This window comes from Papaver somniferum, chromosome 1, assembly GCF_003573695.1.
Source record: "Papaver somniferum cultivar HN1 chromosome 1, ASM357369v1, whole genome shotgun sequence".
In the NCBI taxonomy this organism is placed as follows: Eukaryota; Viridiplantae; Streptophyta; class Magnoliopsida; order Ranunculales; family Papaveraceae; genus Papaver; species Papaver somniferum.
The window spans coordinates 175,518,927-175,537,088 of NC_039358.1; the positions used below are offsets into that span (position 1 = coordinate 175,518,927).

At 36.3% G+C, this 18,162-nt stretch overlaps 1 protein-coding gene across 1 annotated transcript; it reads right to left on the minus strand.

Annotated features, from left to right (window-relative positions):
* Positions 1 to 10,233: 10,233 nt before the first annotated feature.
* Positions 10,234 to 17,923, minus strand: LOC113308682. The gene is made up of 3 exons (XM_026557153.1): positions 17,565 to 17,923; positions 16,454 to 17,438; positions 10,234 to 13,618 (listed from the first exon to the last, which is right to left on the minus strand). Exons 1-3 carry the CDS (start codon positions 17,594 to 17,596, stop codon positions 10,697 to 10,699), a joined length of 3,939 nt encoding a protein of 1,312 aa, XP_026412938.1. The 5' UTR covers positions 17,597 to 17,923; the 3' UTR covers positions 10,234 to 10,696.
* Positions 17,924 to 18,162: the final 239 nt, after the last annotated feature.

Here is an 18,162-nt window from a genome sequence, read left to right on the forward strand (position 1 = left end):
TCCCAATAGGATACCGAGGAAAAATTGTCATAATACCAGTTAAGGAAGCCAAAAACAAGACCTATATTTAACACGGCGTGTAGTTGTGTACCACTACTATTTCAACATCTCGAGGTTATTCCTCCAACCTATTGCAAGAGTTTCTTTTTTTAAAGAACTAACTTAGGGAGTTAGTAACCCTTACACTTCCGAGAGTAGAGCCATCCATTGTTGAGTTATTGGAAACCACTCATAACATTTGATTTATCTACTTCTAAAGTTGTTAGATATTCGGGTTGGACCCAAATATGGTCGCCCATATGTATGTGGCAAGTCCGATAGGGTTCCATATACCTTTAAGGTTTGGACCCTATATAAGCATCTCTAAATTGTGTGTAGAAGGTTTAAGTGATTCCACCGATATCACACATAAGTTTACCATAAGAAAAGTGGTAACTCTAACCCTAAAAGAGAGTTACCATCTAGAGTAAAGGTTTCAAGTTCTTAGCCTGTGAATCAAGTTTGTGCTCATCTTTGGAGATTGTAGTACCCGTTGATCGTCGTGTTGAAACGTTGTTGTTGTTGCTGCTGCTTGTTCTTGCTAATAGGATCTCAAGTTCAAGGTATGAACCGATACCCGCTTCCGCTTAATCGTATAATCTTTGAAGGGGGAACATTCTCCCAGTTAAGAACGTTGCTAAAGGATTTTGCTTCATTTGCCAGAATATTTGCCGCATTGTTTGCTGTTCTTGGGGAAAATTGAAAACCCAATTTTTTTTTAACAAGAATTGAAAATGTTTTTAACTTCATCCAAAATAGACTGATTCTGCCATTCCAATTGAGATTCTCTTCCATTCAGGTAATTAAAGAGATTTTTGCAGTCTCCTTCTACTGAAAAGTTTGACAGTCCTTCCACAGCTGCCTATTGCGCTCCTTGAAGTAATCCTAAGACTTCCGCTTCTTCAGAGGTAGAAGCTGTGAATGGTCCTGCTCTGCCAATCTTGAAGTCCCCTGCATCATTCCTAAAAATTATAGAAAAACCTGCAGGCAAATTCAAAGAGATCCAAGCTGCATCTATGTTGAGTTTAAGTTGATCTTTCCTAGGCGGTATCCAGCCATGTCTCTTAGTTTTATTTACTGTTGAGAGTCTTGTTGGGATATCATTCTTGTACCAGTAGTCTAGGTATCTTTGTATTTCTTAGCCTAATTGGGCACTAGTTTGTTGTTTTTGTTCAAAGACTCTATTACATCTTTCTTTCCAAATAAACCATGCTTTTGTCAAAATGATTTTTACATGTATATTAGGATCTTTTTTCCTATCCAAGCCTTGCAAATATCTAAAAAAGATGTAGAACTGTGTATGTTAAGGACCATAGGAGATGGTTCTGTCGCCCATACAGATTTAGCATAAGGACAAGATATAAACAAATGTTCTACAGATTCTGCCACATTGCAACCAAAAGAGCAGTTAGAATGAATATCTTCCATGAATGAAGATAGTTTCAGATTTGTTGAGAGAGCACCCTGCAAACATTTCCAAATAAAGATTTTATTTCTTTGGGAAACTTTAAGTTCCCATAAGCTTTTCCAAAAGGCATCCGGCTGTCCTAAGTTGTAATCATTCACAGTTCTTTCAGTGAGCTTATTGTACATGGATTTCACTGTAAAACCCCCAGGTTTTGTAAGAAACCATCTAAGAGTAACAGGTTTATCTTTGGCTATTCTAATGCTGATAATTTTCCTAGCAATATAATCAGGAAACATTTCAAAGATTAAGGTTGAGTTCCACTTCTTAGTGAAAGGATCAATCAGGTCCTTCACAAGGGTTAATTGTGAGTTACTAGTAGTTCTAAAGCTACTTAGATTAGATTTTAAATTCATTATCCATCAGTCCAGATATTAGTACTAATTCCATCTCCAATTTCCCAAATGTTGTTTTGTTCAATAAGATGTATGCCTTTGCTGATACATTTCAAATCCAAGAGCTAGTTGTTGGGATTTTGGCTTTGAACACAGAGGTACTTCTGAAGTATCTAGTTTTTAATTGAGTTACCCATAAAACATTAGGTTATGTTAGCATTCTCCAAGCTAACTTAGTTATCATAGCTAAGTTGAAAGTATGAGCATTTCTAAAACCTAGTCCTCCTCTGTTTTTTGGTTTACAGAGGCAAGAATAGGATTTAGGATAATAACCCTTGTAATCTGTTTCCTTGCCCCACCAAAAATCCCTCTGAAGGGAATCTATTTTATTAGTGATTTTCTTTGGTAAAATGAAACAGCTCATTTGATAGCTGGTCATACTTGCCAAAGAAGACTTGTTAAGAATTAACTTACTAGTTTGGGGTAAAATCTTTCCCATCCAACCTTGGATTTTGTGTTCCATTTTCTCAACCAAACTCTCGAAGAGTTTGATTTTTGCTTTACTTATAAATAGTGGGGTTCCTAAGTAAGAATCTTGAGGATTAATTTTCTTAATTTTCAGGATTTTGCTAATCATTCTCTGGTGTTTAGGTTGAACTTTTTTACTGAAAAAAATCCCAGATTTTTCAAAATTTATTAACTTCCCAGAAGCTTTACCAAAGGAATCAAGTAAAGATAAAAGATTATGACATTCTCTAAAGTCAGCTCTAATGAAAAGAAGACAGTCATCTGCAAAAAGTAGATGTGATATGGGGCTATTCTTGGGGGTTATTTTAACACCATTTATAAGTTTTTCTTCTTCAATAGCCAGAAGAAAGCTAGAAAAAATTTCCATGCATATAATGAACAAATAAGGAGAGAGAGGATCTCCTTGTTTAAGACCCCTAGAAGGCTTGAAATATCTCCAGGACTGCCATTGAGTAAGACTGCAATGGATGTAGTTGAAACACATTGGTAAATAAGACTACAAAAATTGTTGTTAAATCCAAAAGCTTTCATGGCTGTAACTAAAAATTCCCAATCCACTCTATCAAAAGCCTTTGACATATCAAGCCTGATTATCATTCCAGCATGTTTCACTTTCTTTTTCTTGAAAGAGTGAATTATCTCTTGGGCAATTATGATATTGTCAGAGATTTGCCTTTTAGAAAGGAAAGCTGCTTGGAATGGGGATATGATAGAGTTAAGAAGGGATTTAATCCTATAGGTTAAAATTTTAGCTATAATCTTATAAATTTGTGTTACAAAGACCAATAGGTCTAAAGCCACTAGGATTTATAGCATGCCGACTCTTAGGGATGAGGAATAGAAAGGTTTTGTTGAATTCAGGATGCATCACTCCTGATTCAAAAAAATGTTGAATAGAAGACACTACTTGTTCTCCCACTGTTTCCCAAATTAGTTTAAAGAAACTAGCTGGAAAGCCATCAGGCACAGGGGATTTGTTAGGTTTCAGCTTTTTAATGACTGACCAAACTTCATCGGCAGAAGGAATAGAGTTTAATAGAAGATTATCCTCAAAGGAAACACGTGGAGGAATGTTTTTCAATAAGTTAGGATTAGGAGTTGGGAGAGGAGAGGAACACAGAAGAGATTTAGGAAAAATCATAAAGTGATTTTTGGATTTCATCTCTTTTGAAAGTAATTTCACTATCACTCCTTCTAAGACAATTTATGTTATTCCATTTTCATAGTCTTAGTATGGAAGTATTTAGTATTTTTTTCTCCTAGGTTGACCATGTTATCTTTAGATTGCTGCTTTGCTATGGCTTCTTGAGTAGCATAAAGATTTTCTAGCAAAGAAAATTTAGATCTAAGTTTTTCTTCCTTCTTGTATATAAAGGTAGAGTTATTCAGATTACTAATTTGAGACAAAAAAATTTTAATTTGTTTAGAAGGGAGGCCAAAAATATTCTTCTTCCAGAAATCTAAATTGGTTTGTAAAGACTGAGTTGGATTTTCTCTAATGATATGATCCCATGAGTCTTTCATGGTTTGAACACATGAGCTTTCCTTTTGCCAAGTGTCATAAAACTTAAAAGTATAAGAAGATTTGATGCTAGCAGTGTATAAGTTTAGTGAAATAGGGAAGTGATCAGATCTTGCTGTCACAAGATGAGTGAGCTCAGCATTAATGAAGTTAGAGCTCCATTCTACATTAGCTACAGCTCGGTCAAGTCTTTCTTGGATATTAGCATCATCTTCTCTATGGTTATTCCAAGTATAAGCATATCCCCTAAAACCTAAATCTAGAAGGCCAGCATTGGACAAAATATTATGATAAAAAATACTATCAGAATTCTTAATAGGTAAGCCTCCTAATTTGTCTTCTTAACTGAAAATCATATTAAGGTCTCCTAAAAGCACCAATGGCATTGAATTGTTATCAACTTGCTTAGAGATATCAGCTAAGAAATCCCATGCCTCTTTTCTATTATGGGGATAGGGACTGCCATAAAAGCAAGTGAAAAGCCATTTTTTTGACTCAGGGTTGGTCTGAACTAGGATATTAATCATACTTACGTTCCATTGAACTATTTCAAAATAAAAGCCATCTACCCAAGCTAATGTTAAACCTCCAGCTGATCCTATTGGGTCAACTATGTGAGTATTGGGGTATTTTTTGAGTAGTGATCAATTGATTCAGTTTCAGAAAGGAATAGAATTTCAAGCTTATCTCCATTTATCAATTGATCAAGGTGGTTTTGAGTAAAAGGGTTTCCACAGCCTTGAGTGTTCCATGCAATAATTTTCATGTTGAAATTAGAATCATAAACTAAAAGAAGACTAAGGGGATTACAGGGTTATCTAATAAATTTCAAAGAAGCTTAAGCAGATATTGAATCAAATGTTAGAATTAATTCAGAAATTTAGGGATATAGGGTTACCTGGATTTCTCCCTTTTGCTCAGATGGAGAATTAAGGAAAAAAGGAATTGTTGAAAACCCATATGTTACTTGATTCTGTTCTTTAAGATTTGAGCCATACTGATTAATATTTAGCTGATCGTCTGAATCAGTTACCAAAATTCGAAGCCCTTCAGAGGAGGAAGAGGATGGAAAATATGGTACTGAAATCTTGAAAGCCGACTTATGCAGAGATGCAGGAAATGCAGGACATGTATGTGGTGTATGCTGACTTAAGAGAGCTTCATTATCATGAGATGCAAAAGATGAGGATGCAAAGGACTTAGAAGAAATTGGTGATGTAAGATGTTCATGCGCATCTTCAAAAGAGGGGGGAGGAGAAAGAAAGTCTCCTATTAACTAACCCTTGTTCCGGTTCAGGTTCAGTTCTAGAAATGATAGGAATAGGAGGAGCAGGTTCTGTTTCAGAACCGAAAAAAGAATCCTCAACGGTCTGAGCCATAGAAGCTAAAACTCGACGAGCCTCCGAGTTTCCGGAGTCCACCGATTCAGATTCATCACCATGAATTGGGATGAAGTTTTCAGGTAAGTTAAATGGGAAAGTTCTCTTACCTAGAATGGAGTTAGAAGCTTCCGGCATATCTTCATCATATATAACCGGTCCCAAAACCTCATAGCTACGATCCACTTGGACTGGTATTGTGTTTTGTAACTCACCTAAAGGGTGCACTTCTCTGAAAAGTTCGGAAAGAGTCTCTCTATTTCTAGGTATATTCAAGAAATTTTCTACAGGTTCCATGTTTCCATGTGCGTCAGTATTATCTTGAGGGTTCCAATTTGTATAGCAGTATTGTCTAACCAAAAGATATCATCCGCGGGTCCAGGAGAAGCCATTGAAATTTCGTAAATATCTTCTAAAGGCCGGTGTTGGAGAATGGCGCAATGAGTGTTCTTATAACCAAAACGGAAACAGTGGGAACAAAATTTTGAGGGAAGGTTATGATAGGTAAAAGACAACTCTCTAACTGGAAACGGATCCACTTTCACTAGAAGTTTCATCACTAGAGGTTTTTCAATATTTACCCAAACCAACACTCTTGGTTCACATTCAAAGCTACCCTTTTCTACTCGACTCACAATTCATATTCTACTAGCAATTAATCCAATACGTTCACCTAATCTATGCTCGTGCTTAGAGTTCGAAATACTTTCCCATAGAGGTATTTCTTTGAAAACATCAGCAGAGATTTGCATACCAGGATAAGCCGATCTAGCAGAAAGCACATTGCCATATGGGTACGAAGGACCATTCAGAGCTATCCACTCTAAATCTTTAGCATCACGGAAAGTAATGATAAAAAGGTTTGGATCCACATCACGAATTTGAAATCCAATGTTGAGACACCAAAAGTGTCGCGGAACGCTTCTAATATCTTCGGTTGTATAAGTATGGGTTGAAAAAATTCTGGCAAGAATGCTGTTATCTTTAATGCCGAACTCTCTCATTAAGGCAGGAGCAGTTTGTAGAATACCGACGTTCGTATAGTTTGCATATATTTGAGCGACAGAAAGACCACTTAAATGTTTGTATAAATCATAACTGCTCATAATGAACAGGATCTGAAGGAAGAAAGACTCACAAAATCAAACCACACTAAAGACGAAGGGAAAATAAGAGCATTGAAGAAGATTGAGTTCTGCAAACCATGTATAAATAAGATGTCTACTTTATTCCAACATCAAAAAAACCTCGATAAACTAACCTTAAACTAATGAAAGAATCTAATTCAAATAAACCTCGACCAATCAAATTTCGACAACAAAAAGAAAAACTAAATCATTCAGCAGTAGAAAGTTACGCATTAAATTCCTTGAAAAAGGAAAAAAGAAAATCAAGACAAGAGTTGCACGACTTGTCACATAACTGAGGGGAAATAAATGTTGATGTGATTTGGCAAATGCAAACGATTTAGAAATTAGGAAGAGCTAAATGTATTTAAATTTTAGAAGGGCTATGACATAGAATAGGGTTAGCCAAAGGATTGAAACTACTCTCAACTTTAATGGGAAGACTAAACGAAATATTCAAGTCAAAGAAAATTCATGCTACTAATAGGATAGCCTGAATCGAGGAGCTAAGGTGACAAGAGGAGTCTAACTAGTCTGAATCTGAACCTTATAAATACATGTTGCCACTACTCGGAAAAAAAACTGACTAGATGAATTGCACAAGAAGAAGAGACGTCTGAATCAATAAAACACGAAACGTACATGAATTGAAAAGAGATTAAATGCAGCGAGAAAACCAAAAGTTCGTACTAACTATAAAAACCTCATTCCGGTACTGAAAAACCAAAGATAACGGAAAGCAGAGAGAAACAAAGAGATTTTAGGATCAATGGCTTGTAACCACTATAGAATTCCATTAGGTGTTACAATATCATCTACTAAGGTGATACGCTGTCAGGAAGGCCAACTTCACCGTATGCAATATTTTAGGTGCAACATATGTAACCAAGAAGCTTTTATGTACCCTGCACAAGCACAACGACTAGCTCTATGCAACTTAAGCAAGGATGAGAAAGAAATATTGGGGAAGCAAGCAATCAAGGATCTGCAGGTTAGATTTGCCACCGGAGTTCCGGTGACTTCCAACTATTTTCTAACTGAGTATCCACCGGGTATGGACTTGGACTATGCTTATGTGCATGAGAAGTCTGCAATATATCAGCAAGAAAGGGATGGGGGCTTGATAGAAGTGGAAGATTCCGATGATGAGCAATGAAGAAAAAGACGGAATAGTTTCGTCTAGGACTACACCAAATAAAACCATGCACAAGGAGGCGAAAGACCAGGGAAGGATGAAGTTTAAGTTGCTTTGAATTTCTAGTTGTTTAGTTTGATGTGATTCAGTATTTGCTATGAATTGTGTTTTCATCTTTTTAGAATAATGGAATCCTCTCTGTTTTAGTAATTTGCAATACCTTTGCCAAAAAAACACGAATAAGAAAAGTACTCAATCCTCTAAATTAAATTGGAAAAATGTAATCATTCAGAATAAAACAAGCCAATTAAAAGGGAAAACAGTAATCAATTTATAACTTAAAACGAAAAAAAGTAATCATTCAGGGCCAACAACCGGAAATGTAAACAATCAAAGAAATATGTGCAAGAAGGATTGAGAATACTCCTAACGGATACTGTCAAAATATTAGTTAAAATGAAAAAGTGATCAGCCAAAGCAGGTGCAGATGATGCTAAGTGATGAATGAATTATAAATATAAATATGAATTTCTTGTAAAACTGCAACAATCCTCACATTAAACCATAATGTACAGATGAGGTGAAGGAAAGGGATTAGCGATACAGAGAAAGAGAAAGAATGTTTGAATGCATCACAGATGATGGAAAGATGGATGAATGAATGATGAATGAAAATTGCAAAATCAGCTTAAATCTTCGGTTATTGAACAGAATCATTGCAACAATTGATGTTAATTCCCCTCCCTTAATCGTGTGCAGATCCTCTGTACCCAAAATTTCCCTATCTCTTTGTCCCTGCTTATCACAAGTCGACACGTGTCTAATTTTTTAATAACATAAACTTGCTGTCAACCCAAGTATTAAATAAAAAGAAAAAGAAAAGAATTATCTTCTGAAGTTTGAACTCCTTTAAGCTTCGCAAATACTCCATTAATGGTTAAAGAAATCTAACTAGTTCCCACATATTTATACAAAAAAACCTCAATAAATCTTAAAAAGGTATAAATCCGAAGAGTAAAAATCAGAACCTATATTCATCAATTGAATTGAAACAATCATAAGAACTTGGTCCTCTCCTCAACCGTAATGGGAAGCAATCATATATTCATCAACCTATATTCCATTTCCACATATTTATCAACTGAATCGATTCAAAGAAGAATCATAAAAACTATTGCAAATTGTTAATTTTTGTAGACAACCCTGATTGAGAGTTTTTATTTTTTGAAGCTTGATTTTTTTGTTTGAAAACAAATCATCTCTTATTGATTTTATTTTTCTTACATAAATTTCTAGTTGCGAATTTCGTAATAAAATCTAAAGTTGCAGATAAAGAAATAGGGCTTGCTTATGTTATATCTCATGCAGAAATTTGTGAATTTGAACTCCAGATCTTAAATCTTAAATAACTTAAATAAAAGACGAAGACATCTCTTGGTTTTGCTAATTTTTTCTTTTTTCTCAATAAACTTTCGTTAGATATTCATGAAATTAACTCCGTTAACTATCAAATATGTGGCGGTCAATGATAGGCGGAGACAGAGGGACAAGCGGTTATTGGGTATAGAGGATCTGCGCCCATACCCATCTGGCTTTGGGACGAAATCCAGATGGGAGGATTACTCGGTAATCAGCATGATTGAAGAAGAAAAGGGAAAGAAAATAAAAAAAAAATGAAGGAAAATAGTCGTTGAGGGAGGAGAGAGGGCAGAGCGTTTTTTGAGAAGATCTGTGACAGGTGACATTTGTTCGAGAGTTTGATACCAGTTAATCTAATTCAAATACGTCTCCTCCAACTTGATACATGTAGTTCGATGGTTGCATGAATGAACAAATTGTTCATTCAAAATCTGCTCCCCCAAATCCACTGTGCCAAAAGATCTTGCTTCTTCAAATACATACTAGTATGGAGTACTATATTTTCTCCCTTGAATATACCTAAAACTGCAACCATCACTATCAGGCTAGAAAAAAGATTTACAGGGGTGTATTGGATCAAGATTAATATGGATAAAAATAGATACAAGTTTATCTGAGTCTAGTGGATTTATAATGTTTTTTAAAAGAATCTGAAAGATTCTTAAAGATATAAAATTTGGATTACAATGGATTGAATTAGAATTAATTCAGATTAATAAAAATTTAAATGGACTACCAAATTGTAATATAATTGAAAAACAAAAATTATCATGCTTCCCTTTCCAAAAAAAAAAAAAACCATCTTGGTAGTGGTGGTGGTTGGTGGCGGCGGTGGTTGGTGTATGTGGTGGCGGCGGTGGTTGGTGGTCAGTGGTGGGTGGAGGTGGTGGTGGCTGTGGTGATTGTTGGTGGTCAGTGGTGGAGGTGTTGTTGGTTGGTGGTGGCGGTGGTGGTTGTTTGTGGAGGGTGCTCGCGGTCAGTGGTGTGGTTTTTGGTGGTGGTGGTGGGCGATGGTGGTTGTTGGTGGTCGGTCCTGGTGTTGGTTGGCGGTCTGTGGTGATGGTAGGTGTTAGTAGCGGTGGTGGAAAAACATAACATGTTGTGAAAAAGAAAACAAAAAAAAAAAATTTATCCATAAAAATCCATGAAACTCATGTGGTTTGGGTTGAGATTGATACGAGATAATAAAACACATATTTTGACTACAGATGTTCATAAGAATCCATATATATCTTGACCCTTAACTATCCTGAGAAATCTTAAATAAATTGAATACCTAGAATATACGTGGAATCTAAATAAATCCTATTTGAATACCATGGACATTTTATGATTTTTTTACATATCCTAATTGAATATTCGGGAGTTTTTAGGATTCTTAATTATCCGTATAAATCCTAATCGAATACACCCCTGTTAAAAGAAGATGACAATAATAAAAACACCCACGTACTTCCACAAAAGCTAATTTTTAGGAATTTTAATTAGATTAGAGTGCATTTACTTCGCCAAGACCAAGGCCTAACTATTGAAGTAACATGCCTTTGGTACAAGAAAGTAGTACAGTACATTCAGCACCGTGGTAGATTACTTGGTTGTCGCTCTATCATCCATGGAAATTACACAATCAACCATCACAATATACCTCTATTGGAAGGATTCCTATTGGTAGTAAAACCATCGCCCAATAGCAGCCCATGTGAAGCACTAAGAAGTCAAACGACATAAACAGCTCTGACTTACTCTCTTAGAGCTTGCAAATTTGCACCGGTTTCTTCTGAAGTTCTGAAACTTTACTAGCATTGGCAACTTGTCCAAGAGGAATTATTGGATGAGTTGCCTTAGGAATATCTCGAGCAATTTTTGGACTAGGTTTCAAGATGTGCTTTGCTCCTGCAGTTAGTTTAATTGGACCTGATCTACCCATATTGTCCGATTTACAGAAGTTAGAGCTTGGCAAGGTTCTGAATCCATCCTCTTCATGAATAGCATCCTGAGATAGTCCATGGCTGTCACCTCCCACATCACTCCCTTCATTTCTGTATTCGTCATGTTCAGGTGGGGAAGAATTAGGTTGTGTGTGAACTCTACCATCTGCAGCTCTGTCCAACCCCAACTTGCCATCAAACTCTTGCATCTGCCAGTTGAGTCTCTTAAAGGATCTTGACAAATCATTTGCTGTAGCTGCAGGCCTCTTGTTGGTTTTCTTAACTTGATCGATATTATTAAGAGATGAAATCCTGGAATAACTTCCATCCTTGATCTTAAATAATTTTTTAAAAAACGAGTTACTAGGAAAACACCTTCTGAATCCAGGAGGAGCTGGGATGATTGGAGGGAAATTCAACGAAGTCCCACCAGCTGATTTCTGCATGCGGCGGATTGAGGTTCCTGGCTCTGAAGCAAGTGGAACTGTCGATTTTTTATGTGGAGAAGAGATACCTAATTTGCTAGATGGATGGTGTGTAGCCCTTGCAGCAAAGTAAGGTTTGGATAAAGCAGGCGGAGTAACTTTCTGCTGTTTAGCGTTTATCAACCACTGTGGCAACTGCTGTGAAGAGCTTTCAAACCGTGATTGTTGCACATACTCTGGGAGATCCTCGCTTGAGAAGGGAAATACGAAACGCGAATGTTTTTCATGAACAGACGTGCTCTGGCCGTGCTTAAATTGCGTAGAGCTGAAAAGTGTATGATCACAAGCATTATGGGGAGCCGATGATTGTACTGGCATTTCACGTCCGGTGTAGCGAGATTCATCTTGAGCAGTACTAGATGCTGGAACCTTCGCCGCCTTATCCATCGATGAATCTGAAGCAACCTTTTGGGTTTCCAGGCATTGTTTTTTACTGATCAAGGAAACACCAGCGTGTGACAGATAAGGTGTCCTCCACTTGTAGTACGACTGAGAAAAACTAGGTTCTACAGCTTTCATCTGCAAAATCTGCGGTGAGCTGGTTTGAGCTTTCCATGGATGAGACGCAGTTTCGTTTGGTTTTTGTAGTACTGAATGTTCAATCCATTTAGGACAAGAATGTCCGTGAAACGAAGAGCCTTCGGGGGCTGCCATGGGAAGATGATGCTCTGTTATAATTTCCTTGTCAGTCCATAAACCTTCATCCTCGAAACTACAGACTTGTACGTTCGCTCTACCAATGGTAACATCTTTACCCATCAACCGCATAGTTAATTGATTCTGAGGCAGCAGCCCACATTCTGGACACTTTTCAGCTCGACTCTTTTGATTTTCTAACTGATTTACAGTAGACCCACTTCGGTCGCATGACCCATAAGAACAAAGTTTCAACATGCTTAGCTCAGAATCCAATTGCCGTACAGATTCACTCGTACTCCTAAACGAGTCTTCCCAGTGAGTTTCTGTTCCTCCAGTACACTGTGTAACACCAAAGCTGGATGGCACATCCACTTTAGGATTATCTCTGAAACAGATTTCCTCCGGAAACAATTGTAAATGACCTCTTGAAGCTTGTCTTTCCACATACTGCTTCTCTATGTTTGGCCACACATTGTGAGTTTGGAAGCCGCTGGACGAGCCTACCATTTTGTCTTGTTTATCTAAACAGTTATACCCTACTTTACTGCTACTTGAGGAAGACTGGACATATGCACCTTGTGAATTCAGAGGCAAACCAATAAAATTCTCATCAATATGCTTCCCCCCACATGGAGATCCCCTCCGTTTCTTCCACTCAATCGATGAAGAAAGACAACTCATCAGATCTTTAGGAGATAAATGGTGAAGAGTGGAGTTATCCGTCGTATTACCATTTGAAGTAAGCCCGGGATTTTGTGGGAGAGAAGGTTTTATCCCACTTGATTCTGTAGTTAAAGTTAAGAAAGTTGAAGAAGGCTGTGTAGTAGTCTTCATGTTTAGTAGTGAACTCTTGGATACAGATTGTGGAACTGAATTTACAAAATGATCAGGCAGGCGTCCACTCATATCCACCAACCCTTGCACATCTCCATCTCTTCGACAGTCCAAATTGGAAGCGTAACCATCATTTAGAGCAGAGGTGACGAACCTTGGCATATCTGCAGATAGAAGATTATAGAAAGCAGGCGAGCTACCATGATGAAAGAGGCGGGAATCATCAGGATGTGGACAATTTCCTTGAGTTTCATCCAAAGCATCAACTAAGAAGCCTTTTTTGTTATCTTGACAACTGATACTACTTAAACTGAGGAAAGTTGATGGAGAATCATAACCAGTTGGATCATCCAAACAGTCCTTTTCATGTATAGATCGGGCCCCAGATGCATTAGTAATGCAAATAACACCTCCATTTGTCACAGGAGCTTCATCTGCAGCAGATACTTCATTCTGTCTAACTAATGCATTGCCCATGACATCAGAAGGTACTTGACCATGAATACTGTGTATTTGAGGCAGCTGGAAGGAAGAAACCCCACTGTTGGTCGGTCCAAGTATGTCGTCTTTACCCGAAAACCAAACATGCTTATTTGAACGTCGAACACAATGAAAATTTGTGCAATCACAATCCTGCAGGTTTCCAATTGAAGATGATTTTTGGCAAGATACAACACTTCTCTGATTCTTTAATATGCTGTGGATCGGCAGCAGTGGAAGCTTGCCTTGCTGGTGCTTACATATCTCCTGTTCTAAGACCTGGTTCAGTACCGGGACTTTTGACTGTAGAGAAAAAGTTATCGGTAGTGTCATTAAAGGAGAAGATTGCCTAACTTTATCAAAAGACCTTCCATCAACCAAGTAATAATATTATGTCATATGACTAAAAAAAATAAGACAAACTTGCTGCAATTAGTTCAGCACTAATGTTTCTCATGGTCAATAATGAGGTAGCTTGCAATAGATTAATAATTTTGTGCTACACCCAACCCTGGTGATTTGAACAGACACATGTAAGTGGAAAGTAACATGGAGTATGAAGATGTGCAGCTGTGCGAACGAATACTAGCTTCATTTGTACATTAAATATACAATTTCTTGCATAACAGACATCACAATTATGCAAGATTATAGAAGCTGCAAGAATCTTCTGCTAGTATGTTTTCTGAGACTCACCTGTATCTTTATAATATTCGCAAATATATTAACAATCTGATAACACTTAGGTCTCAATCTTAAAATTGTTGGTCTCATGAGCGGCACATGTAAGGTGAATTTTATCGGTAGAGACACAGTGCTCAGGTAGAGGAAGCAGCACCGAGAAGATTACAAAGTGATCATAAGCCATAACAGAAAAGCACTACCTGATCCTCAACAATTAATAACAACTATTCCTAAAATGCTTTTTCTGCGTCTTCCCACAGATAGGATCCAAAAACGTAAATGAGAGACTTCTTGTCTCTAACACATGTTCAAAACAGAATATGTATTTGAAGGTATGAGGAATGTAATAACCGTTGCATAACAATTACATAATCAGTGTGTGATTTGTTTCAGTTCTTTCCTAATAAGAAAATCAGTTGTGTACTACATCATAAGTGGCAGGTATATTGATGCAAACAAACGCTTTCCGAATAGAAAGCAAACAAACACCAAATCCTTTTACCTGAGAGAGGCTCTATATACATAAGTCTTCAAACAACAAGCGGATTCACAAAAAGAAACAATGTAATAGCGTGTACCATGAACTTTAACAATTCAGACCTGATGCAAACCTTAAGAACCAGCTTCTGAGAGAAGGGGAGAAAGCTTTGGATAAGTTTTTGCTTTTTAAGAATTTAAAAATGTCCAACAAATAAAAACAATTGGCAATATATTTATAGAAAGTAAGGTTAATAAAATGCATACAAGCAATATTACTAGCCTCATTAGATTTTTTTTATTCAAATAGCTTTCTTATCAAAGACACATGCATATTGCATTTGGTATAGTTTCTCTAATCATGGGGAACCGAAAGCCATTGTTCATTATCACTATCCTATAAAGAATTGAGTAGTCAAAAGATCAGAATGAGATACACATCTTTTATCAAAAAAAAACTACCACCGAGTAATATATAAGCAGACATACAGACGCAGATGAAACAAAAACAATGAAAAAAAAAAACTCTATACAAATAGAAACAAGAACATGTATATACTAGAACTAAATAAACATCGCATACAAATACACAATCATCACATGAAAAAGGTCAGCTTAGGTTTCTTCGCCTACTTTGATATGTTAGCCTGCCATTTTGATATAAGTAAGCATCTGATATCGATGACAAAAAACAAAAAACGATTATTAATTGTTAGATTTCCAGATGATCAGGTTATGCATATCATGCTATTACATACATCACCTACAAATCGATGCTTATACTCACAGTCGACTTCATAGGTCAATTTTCTGCATGTAATTACTTCAACATATGTTATACTTACAACACATCATCCAAAAAGTATGAACAACTACAAACTGGAAACATGCATTAACTATTTGCCAAATCCAAAGATACCGTGAGATCAAGACATCAGTTAAAAGTTTAACTAGAACCACGACACCTTATAAAAATCATATGGTTCAAAGCAAATATATCAAACAACACAAAAAGCCACCACCATGGTGGTCATCAATAACCACCGATAAGTTTCCATTACAACTAACTTAACCCCTCAAAAGTCAAACAGCACTGATTGGCACAAAAAGGTTAATTCCACTCACTACTCAAAAGACATAACAATTCCATTCACGAAAGTATCGCTATAATCAGACAACAAATACAATATTTCTAAGTACATGCTCATTACAACTAAACTTGAACCACTATCAAACAGGCACAAAATGCAACCAAAACCCCATTCGGCAAGCAAATATCAACCAGACCAACACTAATATCTCACCTCATCAAAGATAATCCATATTACATGTAAAAATGAACATAAAATAACGATTTTTTTTTCTTATAAACCCCTCAACAGCCCAATATGACTACCAAATTTCATCAGTAGATCCAAACCCATACTTCATACAACTAGATTTTAAACAACTAACTCATAAAAATCGATGGACAGATAAGTTTTAATTATTACTAACCCTAAATTAGAATGCTACATTTGTTGAAGCAAAAAACCGTAGTAAAAAGCGATGATGTAAACATCCTTTTATCTATTTTTACGATGCAAGGGTTTCAAAAGTATCATCAACAAAACAATAAGGACAACTACCACTATCATCTGATGATAAAAATTCCCCCAATAACCAAGCAGCCCGTACTAGACAGCTGGATCAACATACTCCACTCCCATTATGTACAGTGTAATGTTGTTGTTGAATATATACTAGTAGATAACAACTATTATGTGAATCACTAGTTGTTTCTTCTTACTTTTGTTCTCTCTACTCTTTTGTACTATAACTTAATTTCACTCAAACCACTAGTACTTGTTGAATCACTTTCATATGTAAAGTATATAATAAACAGCTTTATAAGGTTCCCAATAAATATTTAAGCACCATGAAAGAACAAGAACAAATGGAAAAAATATAACGGGTTAAGAAATTAATTTCACATACCTTCTTTTTGATCTTATTCTTCTTCTTCTTGAATAATTTAGGTGATAATGATGTCGATGTTACTGTTGAACAATCAGTCTTTTTCTTCTTCTTTTTCTTTTTATTATCAAACTTGAAATTCCTAATCATTCCCATTGTAACATCTGCTTTTGGTGATGATGATAACTTCTTTTTCTTCTTCTTCTTCTTCTTCTTCTTCTTCTTCTTCTTCTTCTTCTTCTTCTTCTTCTTCTTCTTCTTCTTCTTCTTCTTCTTCTTCTTCTTCTTCTTCTTTCCTTTCAATAATTTCTTATTATTAGTACACTCACCAACTTCTACTTCGTCTTCTTCATTATCATCAGTATTATCTTCTTCTTGTTCATAGCCTTCTTCTTCTTCTTGGATTTGTAGGGTTTCAATTTGTGGAGCCACAGCAAAAATCTCAACAATGGACCGTTTCTTCTTCTTTGTTTTGGAAGAGGACTTGGCTGCCTCGGCCTCTGCAACAATCTTCTTCATCTTCTTAGTTAATCTAATGAGTTTCTTTTCTCTTTTAGAAGCTTTGGAAAGACAACTATCAATATGAATGTTTACTGCATTCACGGTAGATGCCGTAAACTTCTGACAAACTGGACATACCATTACCATTTTCTCTTCTTCTTTCTCTTTCCTCGTCAAAACCACTTCTTCTTCCTTTTCTTTTTTATCTTCTTTATCATTCTTCTCATCATCATCACCATCGCCATCAAAACCAAAACCACTATCCTTATCATCATGAAAACCACTTTGAGATTTGTCATCAGAGGGTGGTTGGACTGATTCTTCTCCATTTAGAAGTTTGACTTCATTTGACCACCATCTGTACTTCCGGCCTGTTAAAGGTGGTAATAATTTGTTCATTTCTTCATCTGTTCTCTTTGCTGTTGATGATGTTGACGCTTTATTCACATCATCAAATGGCCAACACTTAGCCACGTTAACACTTCTAACCTTTGATGTATACTCTCTTTGATATAGTTATACAGAAAACAAAAAATAAATAAATACACATTACAAATTTAATTGAATATATGTATTTCTAAAAGAAATCAAAAATAGAAAAGTTGTAGAAGAAGATCTGAGATTTACTTACCTTATGGAGAAACCTTCAAATATAACTGCCATGGTCTTCTTCTCCGAATCAACAGCCAGACTAAAGAAGAAGAAGAAGAAAAAAGGAAATCAAGGGGGAGAGATAGTTAAACGATTTAGGTAGAGAGAGAGTTAGCTAGGGCTTAAATCAGGTCAGACTCAGAACTGAAATGTGAAACTGATGAAAGCTACAGCAAGAGTTTGTCTAGTGATGAGATCTAGAAGAAGTTTTGGTGAATAATTTCTTTCTTCATCTTATTTCCCGCTTGGTGATGGGGAAAGAAAGCAGCAGCATATTGTGATGTGTGGTGTTGGGGATGGATGGTAATGTTTATCGTCCTTGGGGGATTCATTACTTACTTTCTCTTTCTTTCCCCCACCCCACTTTTTAGTTTCTTTTTTTTCCCTCTCTTATTTATGACACGAAAGGGACGTATGAGTAAGAAATATTAAAGAAAACAAAGTTAAAAAAGAAAAGCAGAGAAGACTCGCAACCAAAACGAAATGGTATTAAAATATTAGTTATGGCGGGTGATATGATTACTTTCGAGATTTGTATTTCCTACGAATCTATATACAAATCTTTTGATGTACCATCA

Excerpts from the sequence above, each read along its gene's own strand:
- LOC113308682 (XM_026557153.1), bottom strand. The coding sequence starts at position 17,596 with ATGGCAGTTATATTTGAAGGTTTCTCCATAAG. Across the intron at positions 17,439-17,564 it reads TTTGAAGGTTTCTCCATAAG|AGAGTATACATCAAAGGTTA; the intron begins GTAAGTAAATCT and ends ACTATATCAAAG. Across the intron at positions 13,619-16,453 it reads AGAATAAGATCAAAAAGAAG|TCAAAAGTCCCGGTACTGAA; the intron begins GTATGTGAAATT and ends TTTTCTCTACAG.